The sequence below is a fragment of the Neolamprologus brichardi genome, chromosome 7 (assembly GCF_056152115.1).
Source record: "Neolamprologus brichardi isolate AB-2024 chromosome 7, ASM5615211v1, whole genome shotgun sequence".
Classification (NCBI taxonomy): domain Eukaryota; kingdom Metazoa; phylum Chordata; class Actinopteri; order Cichliformes; family Cichlidae; genus Neolamprologus; species Neolamprologus brichardi.
The window spans coordinates 52,889,207-52,906,645 of record NC_142110.1 but is presented as its reverse complement, the minus strand read 5'-3'; the positions used below and the strand labels follow the sequence as shown (position 1 = coordinate 52,906,645).

Here is a 17,439-nt window from a genome sequence, read left to right as displayed (position 1 = left end):
TTGCGTTTGCTTGTTTGTATAAGGATCCCTGTATAAACGTGCCTTTTAAAGTAATTTTACATCTCCTGCCTGTAAATTCAAGATCAGAGCTCCACTGAGTTAGTCCCACAGCTATGCATGCTAGTTTATGTTCACGTGACTCTTCAAAAGATCAAGAAATAATAATAATACTAATAAGAGACGTATGCATTTCCACCATTATATGTAATTTTCATGTAAAAAGTAAATATAGTATAAGTGTCATACAAATATTACAGTTTTTTTTAAGTGTAAAATATGAATTACATGTCAAGTAAAACAAACACATGCCACTAAAAACTGCATCATACCACCCTGAGAACTCTAGAGTTGATATCAGTGTGGAGCATAGACTGGGAGTTGTCTGAGGAGATAAAACTTTGGAGGCGTATTAATCCTCTGTCATGCTCTAGATTTTCTTTAGGGTTCCTGGCGGCAAAGTGTTTAACTTTATAAATGCGCCATCGTTATATTAGACGTACCGATTGTTTTTGCAGTGTAATATAGAAGCAAGACATAAAATGTAAGCGCAAACATTTCCCGGGAGAAAAGCCGATACCCTATTTGAATGGATCCATGCTTGGTTGGACTCCGGTTTAAGGAAGCTTGTCCGCCCGGCAGTCGGAGCGGAGGGGCACTCGACGGCGAGAAGCTTCAGGCGCGGTGTTAGCTGCTGACGGACACCGAAATAGCTCCGCGACGGCTTTCCGAGCATCTTAAACCAGCGCAGCAATGTGCATATTGTCGCCGTAACTCTCGTTCTGTGTCATATTCAGGTGAGTAAAACTTGAAAATTGCCTTCCTTGTGGCTCAATTTGTGTGAAGATAGCCCAGGCTAGGAGTGTACGCTGTGGCTCAGTACAAAGGCTTTCTTTGCCGGAGAAAATGCCGGGGCTGCAGCAGCCGGGAGGCCCGCTTGTGTCTTTCAAGTCACCGACTAGCCTTGCTTAACTCTCCCAATGTTTCACATCGGTTCCTCCATTTCTCGCCCAAACGTCGCGTTTCTGCTCAGTCTAAACGCACTTAGTGGCATTACTTACGTTCTAGCGGGTTGTGGACCGAGTGCTTTGGGTTTTGACAACCGTGGCCGGTGCGAAGAAACATGGTTGCTCTGCGGAGTCTCCTAACGATGCAAGCCGGGCAGCTGTGCACTCCGCGCCGCTATAGGGTTACGGGGACAGCCGGGGTTGGTCTGCTGAAACCAGGAAACCGTCCCGTAGCGAAAATACTGACAACGGCACGTTTACTTATGAAACACGGAAAATGTTGTTCGTGAAATGTTGGTATGTCTGGCGAAAGTTTCTTTGTATACATAATACATGAAACAAAGTTGGCGTAAGACTCCGGTATGAGGCGTATTTGGCTCGGTTTATAGGCTTTTTTTTCAGTGGCGCGTCTTTATTGACCCATTCTGGTTACGTAGTGTTACTTGTACTTTCTACCGGGTTCAGCGAGTTAAACGCAGTAATCGGGATGGTTAAGAGTTTAGCCTCGTAGCTGGGCTATAGGGGGGGTGGCTGTGCACCCCTGTAGGCTGCAGACTGAGCTGGAAGGGCGGATTTCCAATTTGTGCAAGCAGGCTAGGCTCGGGCTCCGCGACTCATCCAGCAGGTTGATGCCCGAAGGCTACTTGATGGTGACGGGACCCTGCAACGTTTACCTCTAGTTTTAGCCTAGTTTATCCCTTCATATATAGAAGGGCCAAGGTCCCATCCTATAACTGTGGAACCTGACAGGTGTCCGGACAGCCACTGTTTATTAGTGTGTCAGTTTTAATACTCTGTCCTCTCAAATGTGTTTGCATTTTTTAACAGAATGCAAACAACCTGTAATGTCTTTAAGTAACATATCAAAAACGTCATAACTTTATTGTAACTACACCTGTACTACACTTATGATAGGTCCAGATCAGATACTGCCCTATCAGAGCAAAGGACTTTCCTAAGATACCTTGCTTAATTAGAAAGGTGCATTTCTAATGCGCTAAGTACACACCAGAAAAACTCAACAGCTGACTTCTTGGAGGGACCTTTAGCGCACTCCAGCCTAAACCAGATAAAATAACACTCACCTGTCACTCAAAACAGGCACAACCCTAACTTTAAGCCTTAATACCAATGAGTGTTCTAAAAATGTGCATGCCAGAAATGCGGCATGAAGAGTGGTGAAAGACTGCTATACTGATCAAAGTCATAAAGATGTTTATTTCTGCTGTAAAGCTGTGCATTCTACAAAAATTAGCTCCCTTTTGGAGCGAGCCTCAAGTGGCCATTCCAGAAACTGCCGTTTAGTGCACTTCCATAGCCATTTGAGAACAAAAGTCAGCTACACCAGCCTGTTTCCTGTTTTTAGGACACATTTTTTCTAAAATGGAAAAATTTTAGAAAGGAAAATTTATTGCTAACAACTGAGATATCTTTGATGTGACAAGAACCAGCATCTAGGTAATTCCTGGTAAAACAAGAAAAGGGAAAAAGGATCCCACATCAAAAGTGGTGAGAACTTCTACTTTAATAAGCACATAGGGTCTTTGATCTAATGGAAATATTTCTGTTACTAAGTAACTAGTAGCATAGTGTTGCAATATTTTTACAATGTATTGATACAGGGACACCAAATATCCATCCATGTTTTCTCTTCAGCTTATCCTGGGTGTTGGGGGGTTTATTAAATAAATTAAAATACAATGACGACAAGACGACTCATCTCATGCACCACCATCCTGAGACAACGTTAGCCTAGCAAACTTGTATTAAATTGGATCAACCAAACAACCATCCAACACACTGGTCTTGACAAGTATTCTTTACATTGCAAATGTACCAAAAAAAATGACACGAGTAGGGAAAAAAATATACCGCGTCCATTATTGAATGGACAATAAATTAGAAAGTATTTAGGGAACAGAGAGCAATTGGATAAACACAATAATTTCATGCTGTTAATTTGAGGAAGTGAATTCAGTAATTGGGAGCCACAGAAGTATTAAAACACAGCTGCCAACATTTCACTTACACTCTGGATGTGCCTTGATTAAATGGTGGCCTCTGGATTGTTATCAAATCTTTGCAGCCTGTTTTATATTGAACTTTTTTTTAATATTCTGGTTTGGGGGCGGGGGGGTGTTAATTGTTAAAATAGATGAACATGCCACTCGGGTTGGTGTAAGATTGGATCGATTGCAATTGGTTGTTTTTCTGTCCGGCAACTGATGATGTTCTAGGCATTTTAGAAGGCCGTGCAGTGGCTTAATGGGTCAGCTGTAGACTCAGTTTTGTTGGGGTCTTTTTGTTTGCTTTTAAAGTGCTTTGCAGTTGATGGGTAGACTTAATTATTTTCAGAAACCTTCGAGCTATGATGTGTGGTACCAGACCTGAAGAAGAAAAAGTGGTCTGTAAAATCTCTGTGCTTAAAGTGGCGGCATCGTAATGTTTGCTTTGTCCACCCAACAGCTTTAACACCTGAAATATCATAAAAATAACAAAAAGCAGAAAAAATGCACATTTAAAATAGATCAAACGGTTTTTCAGCTCAATGTCTACTAGCTGATTACTACTACTCGGGGTAAGGGGAAAGAAATCAGTATGGCATGATATTGTTTGTTATGTGTGGCTGTGATGTATTTTTACAGGCTCACCTGAAAAACCTTCCAACACACTTATTTGACAAAGTTGCCTCCTATTCAGAGCAGGATGATAGCTCAGTGACACAGTAAAAACAGGACAGCAACCTCCTTCCATAAACAAAAAAAGAAAATAAATTTTAAATGAATTTTTCATATACTGCAACTGATTTCAACATGGGGTTTCTAAATGGTTTGCCAGAGCTTGAGGGTGTTGCACTCTCATGACCACTTTTGATTGCAATACCATTGCACAGATTGCCTGATAGTAGGCAACCGTTCTACAAAAAGTTCCAGCCTAACTTGAACTTACAACAATCACTCTCAGATAAATTGTCAAAATTGTTGCAAATAATTGCTTTCCAAATAATGAATGCAGGCAGATTGTCATCATGTTGCCATCAGCCTGAATGAGTCTTAAATGATAACAATTCGAGTGGACTTGACTCAACTGGCCACTGGTTGTTCTAAGTGTTCATTTGGACCCAGTTAAAGTGTAATACCAACAGCAGAGTGGGCCATAAAACAACAACCAATCACAGAAGACCCTTCAGATGATCTGTCCTATTATCGGATTAATCCCATCATGAGCAGTTTGGCATTTTTCTTGACAAGCTCTCATGGTTCAGCCACGCTTAAGTAATCTGAGGCTATCTGTGTGTATGTATTAAAGCTACAATAAAACATGATAGCAATATTGGGCATAAAGGACCTGATTTTCAACTCTTACAGACTGTAAAATTCAAGTAACAGCAGTTTGGTTGGATGAAGTCTAATTGTAGTTTTAATAATCATCACTTTAGTGACATTTTTTCTTTCTGTGTTTTTTTTTTTTTTTTTTTTTCTTCTTCATTACAGAGTGAAAAATGTAACTGAACGGAGTCAGCTGTGCTCCAGTGGTCGAGGACCTCACCATACTTCACTAGAATGTACTTGATGAATGTACCTCCTGTCGCAGTGACGCAAACAGAATGGAGAACATGTGGCCCGCCTGGAGGCTATAGCCCTCCAGTTTGCTTCAATGACTCTGACACAGAGTTGTCCACAAGAGGCACACCTATCTCAGACAAGGTCCAGATGATCATAGAGAGTCTTAGGAGCACCCAGTCCTCACTCGAGATGGGCGACGAGATCGAGGGTAATGTGCTATCAGGACAGGAGGGTCATCCCCAAGTCTGCAAGGTTGCAGCAGGTTCTTATGTGGGAGTCAAGTCCAAAACTAAAAGCCCCAGTGAAAACCCGCACGCTGACATTTCCTCGCCAAACATCCGTGAAAGCAGTGACTCGGATAGCGATGATTCTGTGGACAGAGGAATTGAGGAGGCAATACTGGAATACCTGAAAGAAAAGGATGATCACAAACGCAAAGCAGAACCATGCTCGACTTTTCTCCCATCATCTAAAATTCAGAGAAGAAACCCATCCATTCCCGAGGTGTCCAAACAGCACAGCAACAGCGATGCATTCTTGATTGCGGGTAGCAATTTTTCAAAAAGCCTCAAAGTCGAGACCCCAGCAGTACCCACTGTCATACCTATAAAAAAGTGTATTAAAAACAAGGCATCTCTAAATGAAAATATAGTTAAGAACTTCGATTTGAATAAAAGCACAAACAAAAGTTTGGAGTGTTCAAAAGAGCAAGCAAGAAATCCCTCTAAACCAGTGAGTCTCGTCAACAAAACTGTCAGTTACCCCGTCACGGCTAAGATGGAAGACTCGAATGATTCCAGTAGCGACGACGGCATCGAGGAGGCCATTCAGAGATATCAGCTGGAGAAAAAGGAGCAGCAGAACACAGCAGAAGCTTTCGATCCACGTGCATTCAAAGAGGAGTCTGACTCGAGTAGCGATGACGGGATTGAAGAAGCTATTCGCTGCTACCAGCTTGAACAACTCAAGGAGAAGAGCGTCCTGAAGCCATCGCTGCACAAGCAGAAACCTTTCAGTAAGTCGATAATACACAATGTTGCAAGTACAAGCGCAGAGAATATCAAAAGACAGAAGCTGAGGAAAAAGATGAGCACGACAGAAAAAGAAGTGAAATCTTTCCAGCCTACTCCATCTGTTTCTATACCCAAACCTACACTTTCAGACAGCTTGAAATGTAAAGAAAATGTATTTTTGTCATATAAAGTAGAGAGTTTGAAGGAGCAGGCAACCCCTGCCCCTCCAAAGGCCAATACAACTGCAGAGCTCATGTGTGCTGAGGCAATACTGGACATTTCAAAGACTGTCATGCCTGGGCCCTTCCATCATAGCGTTGGCCTTAGTGGTTGTGTCACCACTGAATCTTCCTTCCAGTCTTCTCTTCCTGAAAACTGCCCCTGTGAAGAAAGCAATGAGAGCTCCATTGATAGTGAAGATGGGATTGAGCAAGAAATCAGGAAATTTCTCGAGCAGAAGGCCCAAGTGCACAAACAGGCACCCAGCTCTGCTGTGACTCAAGACGCTCAGGGTACAAATGAAATGGAGAAGGTAAAAGCAAATGAACCACAGATCGAAAAGAAACCATCGAAACTGTCTTTAAAGCAACGAAGAAAACACAAAGAGAAAAACATTTGTGTTTCCACCATGGCAGGGGCAGAGGACAGCGTTAAAGAAACCGCCTCTAAGCCTTTACCTGACCATACAAAAGAATCAAAGCTCTTGGCATTGCCCCAGAGACGTCAAACACACCCTGCCACTGGATTACACAAGTCAGACCAAAGTGGAGACAAAAGCAGCTCTCTTGACAGCGATGAGGACCTAGACACGGCGATAAAAGACCTTCTGAAAACGAAAAAGAAATCAAAGAAAAAGATGAGAGACTTAAAGCGGAAATCAAGGAAGTGCCTCAAAGACGAAGACCCGCCGTTAGGAAATGCATTTCAGACCAAAAAGTTACACATTGACTCTCTTTCCAAGTGTAGTGCTTTGAAAAAGGTGCAGAAAAGTAAGAATGACAAGAAAGACAAGCCTGGGCTGGGGAAAAAGAGCATTTCACAACATAAGCAAGTTTATAAAAGTAAGAAGCACGAGCTGCATGAAGGTGAAACGGAGATCCTGAAGGGAGCTGAGCGTCCAGACATCCAGTTTGTGCACACTGCGGAAGCTGCACCTCAGATTAAGGAAGACAGCAGCTCAGTAGACAGCGATGACAGTATTGAGCAAGAGATCCGAAGATTTCTGGCTGAAAAGGCCAAGGTTTCTACCGCGGACAAAATTAAAGATGGAGATATAGCCAGGAATGGTACTGTCACTATTTGTAGCTCATTTCAAGATAAAGACATTAAACAGGAAAATCAGCTGGCTGAGATTCCAACGAAAAGTATCAGTCCTCTCTCTGAAAAGTCTCATATTAGTAGTCCAGCTCATAATAGACTTCAGACACCGCAGACTGTTATTCCAGACATCTCTGCGGTCGGTGCACAATCACATCCCTCAGCCCAATCCTGCAGTCCCAGTCTTTTGGAACCAGCAGATGGGGCAGGGGCAGCTAGAACTGAGCAAAGGAGACCGTATATTGATAAAGGTGATGTCCACAACGCCACCTCACAGACGAAGAGGGCTCGACCAATTTTGAGTCCTAGCGTCGCTCATTCTCGCTCAGAGGCAATCAAATGGCGCCAGAGCCTCGGACTACCTACTCACGACGCGAGGACTCTCAGTCGGACTCCGTTCCACATCACCTCATCTGAAATCAGCGAGGGTGGCTCGGTAACACATCAGAGTGGAGGAATGGGCCACAAATTACAGACTCCTGTTACTGTTTGGTCCTCTGCAAGGACCAGTAAATCACCATTCCCCTGTTCTAAAGACACTGCTGGAAATACTACATTCACATCTCCTGTTTTGAATTTTTTTTCTGCTGCCAGACAGCATCCGAGGATGTCCTTTACACGGGATCTACCCGCCGGCCAGAGGTCCCAGTGCTCCATCGAAGGGGAGAAGGAGAGTACGGTGCATATGCCCAAGGACAAGAGTGTGTTTGTGGAACTGGAAGCTAATAGGACAAATCACGTCCAGGTTCAATGCAGGGAAAGAAGCGAGGTTAAGGAGAGAGCAAACTTACTAAGGGAGAAGAAGAGCGAAGGCGAGGGTATGAAGATAGATAATAAAGAAGTGCATCTAGGAAGAAAAGAGGAAGAGTTTATAGATGAGACAGATTGTGAATCAGGCCAGAAAAGAAATCCAGAAAAGAAGCAGGGCTTTTCCACATTGTAAGTATTTTTTCTTTGACCACTATAAACAATAGTGTCATCATTTTCTGATTTCTCTAATGGTGTCCTGTCAAATATTATAGATTCTGATCGAGCTCATTGATTTATAAGGGAATGTTTATTGATTTTTTTTTTTTTTTTTATCATAAAACCGACTTTTTTTTTATGTATTTGTACAATTTCGCAGTTGTGGAACCACAATGAAAACTTTATATGTGCTCATAAGTTATCTGTCGTTGATCGTTTGAAAAGCAATACAGTGACACTTTGGTGCAGAAACGAATGAGCGGTAGAAAATTACATGTTCCTAAATATTTTTGCTAAAAAACAAAAAGGAAGACGTGACAAGGAAAAGAAGTCTCAGTTTGGCAGAATGAAGATTTAGGTTTGAGTCCAAAATGTTTAAAATTAGGTTGAATTTTTTTCCCATCTTCCAGTAGGAAACCCAGAGCCCTGAATAGTTACATTAGTTACCTTATTAAGACTTTAAAAGTAGTTTCCAACATCAAATTTAGGGATGTACCATTGGATAAGCCAGTACAAATCAAATGACACAGATGACATTGGTCAGTGGTTATTGTTTGTGTCTCATCAGGTTTGTATAAACTGTTTAAAAAATAAATTCCTGGACATTGGCTAGATTGTCTTTTTAAACAGTGGTCCTGGTATTGGTTTGAAATCTCACTGTGCATTCTTATTTATTGTAGTAGGTTTCCATCACTGCCTAGATTATGGTTTTCATTTATTTTACACGTGCAGGAAATCAAAATGGCACAAAGTTAAACGTCTGGGTGCTAAAGCTGCAGTGGTTAGGGTGAAAATATAAGTGAGACAAAACCCCGAAACAATCATTTTCCAAGCAAAAATGCCAAAACTTCCTAAAATAGGGTTATTTGCTGCATTTCATTTCTTTGTGTGTTAGGTAAGTGGGGTTTTTCCTCTTCAATGTCAAATAGAATCACTTTACCTGAGCTGATCAGTCAGTACTGAAAATAAGTTTTAGTTGTAGCCCCAAACAATATTTTTAACATGAAATTAAGGGCATAATTGTGTATCTAATTTAAAAAAAAAAAATACCAATCAGATTTCAATACTGTTTAAACAAACCTTAAAAATATATTTAGACTAAAATACAAAGTAAGTGAACTTTTTGGTTTATTGGTTTATGATTCCTCTGAATTTTCTCATCTGTGTCCGCAATGACACAATTTACTTTGTTCAGCATGTGCTGCACTCTGCACAGTGTATATCAATAGATCTTTTGACACTTTCACAACCTTTTCACTCAAGTGCAGCAAGAGGGTTTTTATACTGTCAGCACCACCTTGAAAAGTCTCCTTACTTTCTTTTCTCCTTCTCACATTTGTTTTATTCTTTTAATCCCTTACCTCGGACTAATTCTGTGCGCTCTGAACGATGATCATTTTAGTCAGTTTCTACTTTTGAAATATAAAGCAGAAACAGCCACTATGTTTCAATTATTACTTTGACTCTTGTGAGCCACTTTTTTGGGTCGGGGGTTGTTTTATTTTTAAGATAAATATCATGGGTACAGGAACCAAGTTACCACCAACCTTTTGCTTTTCACACGCAGCGCTCTTCTTGTCTTTGTCTGTTCTATAATTGATTTTCATGAAAGAAAATTTAAAGCCGAGTTGCTGGTGATAGATTTTCTAGTAGTCTCGGATAAAGTCTTGCTCCAGATTCCATAAGTACCACATTTCCCCCTCGCTGTCTTGCTAAAGTTGATATTTTGTGTGGCTTGTTTTTTGTTTTGTTTTTTGTCATGTTAAAGTTTTCCTGGATTTCCTGTTTGAAAAAGGCTATTTATTTTTCTTTATGAAATAAAAAGGCATTACTGAACATGCTGTGCATATCCAGTTTTTCTGTAAATATTTTGTAAGAAGTGTTTTTTTTTTTCTTCTTCTTCTTTCTTTTACTCTTTCTGATGACAGAAACGTTTGCCGTGTCTTTTAAGTGCATCTGTGTAATAAAGATTGGAATCTGAGCAACAGTGGGCCTCTTGACTTAAATTTTATAATTTACGGAATTATTAAAGATTACTGCAGAAGTAGTCTGATGCATATCCTACTCTGCCTTTACCAGGTCTTTATCCAGTGCCATTGATCCCGGCATTACCTTCAGGCCTTGCATAGCTCTTACCTCAGAGGAGAGAGGCAGCAAGTTCAACAGGAGATACTTGGCTGAAAAGTGCAAGAAGGTACAATTATGTGGAAACACGACAGCATTTGTTTGTCAGTTACAAACATCATGATTTCAGTTCTTTATAAAAAAAAAAAGTTCAAATCCACAGTGTGAAGTGTGTATTATGCAATGCTTGCAGGGGAAAACTTCCCTCATTAACTCTTCTGTGCACGGCAAGGCTGTGCAGCACGTCAAAAGGAAACTTCAGTTTGTTCCAGTAAGCGGGTATGTGATCGCACCCAAATGGTTTTGTCTCAACAGTGAACGATCAAACGCAAAGAAAACTCATCTGCAACTCGAGTTTCCTTGTTTGTTTGGTTTTTTGCAGGAAACTGGACACGCTCAGCAAGCTCAGCACACACAGTGAGATAAAAGCTGGCTTTTAAAGATGCACCTAGAAGATGCTGCCTGCTGTTAGAGTGTGTATGAATTGTTGAAAAACTATTATGGACCCAAGTGTTTATGTATTACAGTTGTTGTTGTTGTTGTTGTTGTTGTTGTTGTTGTTGTTGTTTTAAAGTATTTAGTAAGTATGTAAAGTTTTGGTAAGTTCTATAACAGTACTAAGGGCATTACATTTTAATTTTGGATTAAATATGGATCCTGAACTCAGGGATACCTTGAGTATTTCAGCATTTATCTTAGCTAAATTTTTCAATTTTTTCTCGAATGCACTGTAAATTTGATTTGGGGTTATATTGTTTGAGGTACCATATATTTGTTCTTATCCTCGTGATGCCACTGTTGTTTTTTGTTAGAAGTGGCGTCTATATTTACAAACATTTGTTCTATATTAACAGTTTTTCTTCTTACAACTAACATTGGTTTATGTTCTTGAATACGTTTCATAGCTAAATAACACAAGAACGGTATTGTCTGTGACGCTCCAACTATTTCAATAAAGTTGAGCCGAGAAAAGGTGGGTTAATGGGTATTGTAGTTTTTACACAAGCACATCACGACAAGCTTCTACTTTACGGCATTATGTGAACTACAATTGCGCAGTCGCAGTTTGCTGACCTTCCATGGTTCTGCAAGCATGGCTGTCCGGGCACTTACGAGAGGTAACTGAAAACAGTTTACAGTTTTTTATTTAGAAAATAGTTCAAGGAAAATATTCAGAAGATTTAGAGCCAATCCATCATTTTACCTTGTGTTTATTTCTGCGTTTAGTTTTGAGTTTCGCGTACGCTACGCTACAGTTTAGCATGTTAGCCCACAGCTAAATGCTCTATTACAATTAATGGCAATAATTGAACGCCTGCGCTAGGTTATTGGCAAGCATTATTCGCTTCATGATAGTTAACGACCCATGTTTTAACATTTTTTTCATATTTAGGCCTTTTAGGGTTCCGATACTCACGGGCTGCCACTGTAGCATCCCCCTGTGGTGGACATCACTATGTGACAGCACCGTCTGCGAAGCCACCTCAACCCCAGGCTGACGATGTTACAGGTGAGCTAAATAACGCAAGGGCGTCAACACTTGTTTTTTTTTTTTAAAGAATATTATTTATGTTACTACTTGTCATTTGTTGTTGTTGTTTTTCTTATTAACAGAAAAAATATTAAACCAGCCCCTCGAGAAAGCAGACTTTTTTCGTGTGGCTGAGCTTTTCTCCTTGAAAGACTTATTCGACGCCAGAGTGCATCTTGGTCACAAAAAGGGTTGCAGGCACAGGTTGGTGTGATATTTATCTCAGAGTTTTAGTGTGCTGCACCCCCGTATATTTACAAGTTGTTTGTAGTCTGTAATTAAATAAGCTGGAGACACTTGTCTTTCTTTGTAGGTCAAGGCTTTATAACTTCTACCATAGTGTTTTGGGGGGGTTCCTGTGGGGTTTAGGTATTCCCAACATGTGAAACTGATCTCACATGATAGAGGCGTGTTCAGTCCCTACTTGGCACATGTTAGATTTTAGACCTTCTGTCTATTGCTTAGTCTGTCTGCATATTATGCAATGGCTGAATAAAGTATAACTTTTTAAGCTTGAACAGTGTCATTTGCCCAGAACTCCTAGTGGTAGTCTCCTGTGGATAAAAAGTGGGGAGTTATTAATAAAAAAAAATATGCCATAAATCTTCATGCTTTAAACCCCTCTTTATTAAATTGGAAGTTTTCTGTTTGGTAACACTTCTGGTTATTAGTGGTAACAGCAAGCATAAATACCACAGGTCCTAAAACCTTGGAGGAAGCGATACAAACTTGTTGTTTTAATACAGATGGCATTTCTTTTAACTATTCCATAACTAACCTATTGTCATTAAATGCTTCTAACAGAAAGCTCCAGCAGCAGGAAATGTTTTGGTTACTTGGTCGAGCATTTCATCAGGAATTGTAGCTATTAGAGCTATGTTACTTTATTCAGCAGTAGTGATTCAAGTGACATTTTTCTGAATTGTAATTCCGTGTTTCTAGGCTCATGGAGCCGTATCTCTACGGCTGTCGTTTGGATCATGACATTATTGATCTGGACCAGACTATGGAGCACCTTCAGCTAGCCCTCAACTTCACCGCCCACATAGCGTATCGTGGCGGCATCATCCTGTTTGTCAGCAGGCGGCGTCAGTTTGGCCATCTGGTAGAGACCACCGCCAAAGATTGTGGAGAGTATGCGCACACGCGGTACTGGCAGGGCGGCCTCCTCACCAACGCCAACATCCAGTACGGCCCAGGAGTCCGCCTACCGGATCTCATCGTATTCCTTTCAACTCTCAACAACGTCTTTCAGCAGCACGTGGGCATCAGAGACGCAGCCAAGATGAACATTCCCACAGTGGGTGTGGTGGACTCAAACTGCAACCCCAGCCTGGTGACGTACCCCGTGCCCGGGAACGACGACACTCCAGCTGCCGTCGAGCTCTATTGTCGTTTGTTTAAGATGACCATCAACCGTGCCAAAGACAGAAGGAAACAGATGGAGCTCATTCATGGTCTGTCAGCGCCCACCTTGCAGATCTCATGATATGCTCTTAAATTAAAAAAAACAAAAAAAACAAGAGACGTTGAAAAGCCTACATTCTTTAATCTGAAGCTCATCAACTGTGTAGTGTATCCTGTTTTATGTTGATACACTACAATTTTGAAATAAATTTTGGCTTCCTCCTTCCATTACACATCTGCACTTGGAAAACATCTGGTTTAACGGTCAGTAAAATATGGCTCAAAGTTCACATTGGAGCAAATTTATGTGAATATCACAGCTGTAAATCGCTGAAATAAAATAGTGGTGATCCATTGTTGAAATCCTGGCGTGGGAGAGTGATGATTATTTGCAGTTGCAGACTGAAAGAAAAGTGTCTTGAGTCATTGTCACAACTGTATTTGCTCTGTTGCGGTCTATGTAAGTGTTTAGGCCATGAAATATGTTTCTGTAAACAAAAATACCTCTGCAGTTTCTGAAAGTGTACACTGAAGTAATGCCTGTTCATCTAGTTAGGAATGAAACAAGCAGGATTAATACATATATACATACACTGGAGGGATGCAGCATCATTTAAAGAAAAATGTATATATATAAATATTGAATGAAATGATCTGAAGCCTTGAGTCTTTAATGTGTAGCTCATCAGCTGTATAGTGTATCCTATTTCATGTGACGTTTGCGGTTTGCGGCAGTTGGTTAAGTTTAGTTTCTCCCAGCTTCCGTAGTTGTATCCTGTAGCGACCTTCTATGGCCACGAGGTGGATAAGTAGCTGTCACGTCAAAACGGTGAGTGGGTGTATGTGAGTGGGAAGAAGTTTATTAGCTTGCATTTTATGATGTACTACCACAACGGTCGACGTGTTCCTGCATATACAGTCATATTTCAGTTGTTCGGTTGTTTTTAACCGCGGTCCGCAACAGGCAGTTTCAGGCTGACGCTCGCGAGCGCCGACATGTTTAACAAACATGCAGACTGACTGTTGGAGACGTCAAGAGCAATCACAATAGCAAAGCTTATTTCATTTCAAAGCCTTATTACTTATATCATTACTGCTGTTTAAAGTCAGTTATTTTTCTCGCACTCTGTGAAATACAAATCTTACACTCTAATACAACTTGCAGCCTTTATCCCAAATGCATTCCACATTATTACTTTAAAGCTTAATTCCCATCGTTTGATTCTGCTAAGTAAGCATTATTTTGTTTGTTGAAGTAAGATTTTTAAGCTAATCGGGGTAAAATAAAATGATCTTGAAGTCAAAGTGTCTGAGATTCAAACTATACGATATGTAGGGCTCGTTCTTTTGCAGCTGATGGCGGGCTTGTCAGCCTCACAATTCTTGTGAAACTGTAACTAAATGTATGGGCAACAGTAAGATATTAAACACGTTACTGTTTAAATAAACAATTTAAATAAGTTCTGCTTTTTTGTGTGTAAGTTCTTCCAGTCAACAATTTGAAGGCGAGGCAAATGTTCACATGAGTCTTAATAAGAGTAACGAAAACGTTAAGGCCACAGACAGAGGGGACTGGTCAGGGTAAGTGTTTTTTTTTATCAGGTTAGCATGATGGAGAAGAGTGGTAGAAGATAGGGATTTTAACACTAGCCCAGGCTTGTAATCTTCCTGTACAGTAACGGTAAGTGACAAACATTTGTTAGTCAAGGAAGTTATGAAATGAACTAAAAATTAATAAATAAATACTCACCAAAAATGTTTCAGCTAATTGTCATTTGAACGAATGACTTATTTCTTATTTGCAGATGTACTGTCCAGCTCTTGGAAAACAGATTTTAGTGAACCAACGAAAAACTTCCATTGGTATGTAAAAATATTTGCATCACTGTGATTTTAAATGGAATAGTTTCGTGTGTTGTTTCATATTTCTTTCATGTATGTTGTGTCTAACTTAATTTTTTTAACTGCTGTGATATAAGAATTTTGCAGATCTGGGATAAATGAAGCATATCTTATTTTTTATTTATTTATTTTTGTTTATATAGATAAATATGAGGAGAGAAGAGGTGCCATTGCTTTACCTCCATGCAGATGAAGGCAGTTGAGCTGAAGTGAAGGCCGTTCACAGAATGGTAACAGGTTTTGTTAAAAACTTTTGTCTCTTTATTGCCCCTTGAGACGCAACCCTGGCTCCAGTGCCTCTGTTGCGCAGTAAGTCGGCAGAAAGTAACGGGCTCTCGATAGCTCAAATCCACTCTTAAGTGGGCTTTGGGTATGGAACCGGGCCAGATACTTACTCTCAATCTACCATGAAGGTGTTGTGTTCCTGCCAGTCAGTAGTTATGTGCTATTTAAATCAATTTAACAACTCTACCTTTCTAAAGCTTATTTTTTGTATACATGGTCTCATTATGGATACATTAAGTCAGCTGTGTATCTAACAAAGTGGCTACTTAGTATATAATGAATATATTTTGAATGTAACAAATGTATGTATGTAGTCCTCATTGTCCATAAATGACAAAGAGAACTACATGACAGTTTTTGGCATAAAATTTTGAATTGCCTTTACAGTTAATTGGATTCAAATGTCAATATGAATGTTTCCATTATATAGATGTCAAGGTTTGCACTTTAATGGTTCAGACACGCTTGTGGAGCAGCAGCGGCTTGGCTTCAGGAAGGTACGAATTAATACTTTTGCTCTCATTCAGTCTGCCCATTGAGGCATTGCTGTCCAACATTTCTTGACCCTGTGACATAGTGGGACTAGGAGTCCAAATGTCTGCATCATCTTAGGCTTCAGTCACACTGATAAACCCCCTGGGTAACCAACACGAGGATATCAGATCATCCACCCCCAATGCACGATCTGATATCACTAGTGAGGGAAATGTCTCTATTCTGTGAATAGTTGCTGCGTGAAATTTGCTTCAGTTGCTAGCAGGTTATGTCAGTTGCCAGTAGTTTGTTTGCGTGCAAGATGCCAACTTGTTTGCAAACACCTAGTACTCACCAAGCAGCAGTGAACTGTGAAAAGTGAAACACAAACTAGAAACAGAAAACACTCACCTTCAAAGTAAAAGTGTGTTAGTGTAGTGTGTCAGTTGCTGCAGTAAAGCACAGCTTTTACTTTGAAGGGCACTATTTTCTGTTTCTAGTTTGTGTTTCACTTGTCACAGTTTCCTTACTGCTCTTTGTGTCTTTCATAAAAACTACGGGTAGCCTATTGCTTTGGTAATTAGCCAAAACAGTCGCAAGGAGGGGTTTTTTTTTGCACAACCCTCTTTGCAGCCAATTTCACTTGACAGCAGCCAATAACCTCCAGCAACCAACCACCAAAGAGACAAACATTTTCTCCTTGTGAAGTACAACATACAGGTTTTTTGCAACCTGAGAAGTAATGAAATGCTTGTTGAAACTTGAAATGGACATAAACAAACTCCTACATGATTTGTCTTTGCAGGTGACTACCCAGTGTGCCTCAGGGTTGGAAACAATGTTATTTCCAGGAGCTTTAACGATTCACGATTCACTCACCACCTGACTCCTCCATTCAGCTTGCTCTCTCTTCATTTTTTGATTTCCTGTTCGAGTATTTCATCCACCTTACTTCCATTACTTTGTTTTTCTTTTGCTTAACCGTTGAAGACATTGTTTTTTCAGTTGTATTTTTCATTTTCATTACGTGCATATGAAGCGTAATGTCCTCGTTGCGCGTAATCACATATGAAAGATTACTTTGCCAATTGCATTTGCGGTGAGTGCTATATCAGCTTTTATCACAATCAAATCACTCTGATGATCTTATGATAAAGGCCAGTGTTTGTGTGTGTCGATCCATTCCCTAGGAAAAGATGATTTCCTTTCCTGTTTGCTCACATGTAAAAACTGAAAATATGTAATGGAAGCTTTTATTTGACTACTTAGCTGGTGTAGAATTTGACATGCATGAAACAGAAAATGTAATAAAATAAATTGACATAAAATAAAATTATTTTCCTGAAAGTTGTAAAATGTCTGTTTTAAAAATAATATAGCTTAATAGGGTAGAGCAAAACAAACAAAAGGTTCAAAGAATTACTCATGAAAAGACTTAATTACAGAGGTATGTAAAAATTAGGAGCACTAGTAGCAAAAGACTGCAAAATTAAATAGAATTCATTGTAGTAAAAAACAAAGAAAGCAAATGACATCATGCATTGAAGTGGCTCAGTGTGAAGTGTAGCAGACGGGCAAAAATGACTGCACACAGACTAATGTGGGATCAGTGCTGAACTTGAGGCAAGATCAGAAAGGTGTTGCATTATGTAGGAAAGATTGCCTGCGTCACTCTTTGTTCGCCAGCAAATGTCATTTCCCCACCTCTGAGAGTTGCTTCCACTGTTTTTTCACCCAGACCACACTTAGATGATCCACCTGTTCTTCCGGCAGGTAGTGATTTTAGCACTTTAGCTCTACCCACTGCAAAGAAATCAATTCTTTTGACTTTGATTTTCTTTGAGGAGGTT

General features: G+C 40.2%; 2 protein-coding genes across 5 annotated transcripts; both read left to right on the top strand.

Moving 5' to 3' along the window:
- The first annotated feature begins 447 nt into the window (after positions 1–447).
- On the top strand, positions 448–10,540 carry ppp1r26 (protein phosphatase 1, regulatory subunit 26). Of its 2 annotated transcripts, XM_006796827.3 has the most exons (5): positions 448–794; positions 4,499–7,839; positions 9,946–10,060; positions 10,184–10,269; positions 10,373–10,540. In XM_006796827.3, exons 2-5 carry the CDS (start codon positions 4,568–4,570, stop codon positions 10,428–10,430), a joined length of 3,531 nt encoding a protein of 1,176 aa, XP_006796890.2. In that variant the 5' UTR covers positions 448–794; positions 4,499–4,567; the 3' UTR covers positions 10,431–10,540. The 2 variants fall into 2 exon arrangements, with proteins under 2 accessions (XP_006796890.2, XP_087699958.1); XM_087843832.1 differs by having other exon boundaries at positions 10,184–10,540.
- Positions 10,541–11,017: 477 nt separating this feature from the next.
- mrps2 (mitochondrial ribosomal protein S2) lies at positions 11,018–16,936 on the top strand. Of its 3 annotated transcripts, none has more exons than XM_006796826.3 (8): positions 11,018–11,108; positions 11,384–11,500; positions 11,605–11,725; positions 12,464–13,757; positions 14,734–14,791; positions 14,974–15,060; positions 15,546–15,612; positions 16,395–16,936. In XM_006796826.3, exons 1-4 carry the CDS (start codon positions 11,084–11,086, stop codon positions 13,008–13,010), a joined length of 810 nt encoding a protein of 269 aa, XP_006796889.1. In that variant the 5' UTR covers positions 11,018–11,083; the 3' UTR covers positions 13,011–13,757; positions 14,734–14,791; positions 14,974–15,060; positions 15,546–15,612; positions 16,395–16,936. The 3 variants fall into 3 exon arrangements, with proteins under 3 accessions (XP_006796889.1, XP_035766230.1, XP_035766229.1); XM_035910337.2 differs by having other exon boundaries at positions 12,464–14,509; XM_035910336.2 differs by having other exon boundaries at positions 12,464–14,791.
- The last annotated feature ends 503 nt before the right edge of the window (positions 16,937–17,439 follow it).

Bases quoted from the DNA above. Each gene is read 5' to 3' on its own strand.
- mrps2 (XM_006796826.3), top strand. From the start codon at position 11,084: ATGGCTGTCCGGGCACTTACGAGAG. The intron at 11,109-11,383 runs GTAACTGAAAAC...TTTCATATTTAG, and splicing joins TGTCCGGGCACTTACGAGAG to GCCTTTTAGGGTTCCGATAC. The intron at 11,501-11,604 runs GTGAGCTAAATA...TCTTATTAACAG, and splicing joins CCAGGCTGACGATGTTACAG to AAAAAATATTAAACCAGCCC.
- ppp1r26 (XM_087843832.1), top strand. From the start codon at position 4,568: ATGTACTTGATGAATGTACCTCCTGTCGCAGTGACGCAAACAGAATGG. The intron at 7,840-9,945 runs GTAAGTATTTTT...TGCCTTTACCAG, and splicing joins AAGCAGGGCTTTTCCACATT to GTCTTTATCCAGTGCCATTG. The intron at 10,061-10,183 runs GTACAATTATGT...CAATGCTTGCAG, and splicing joins TGGCTGAAAAGTGCAAGAAG to GGGAAAACTTCCCTCATTAA.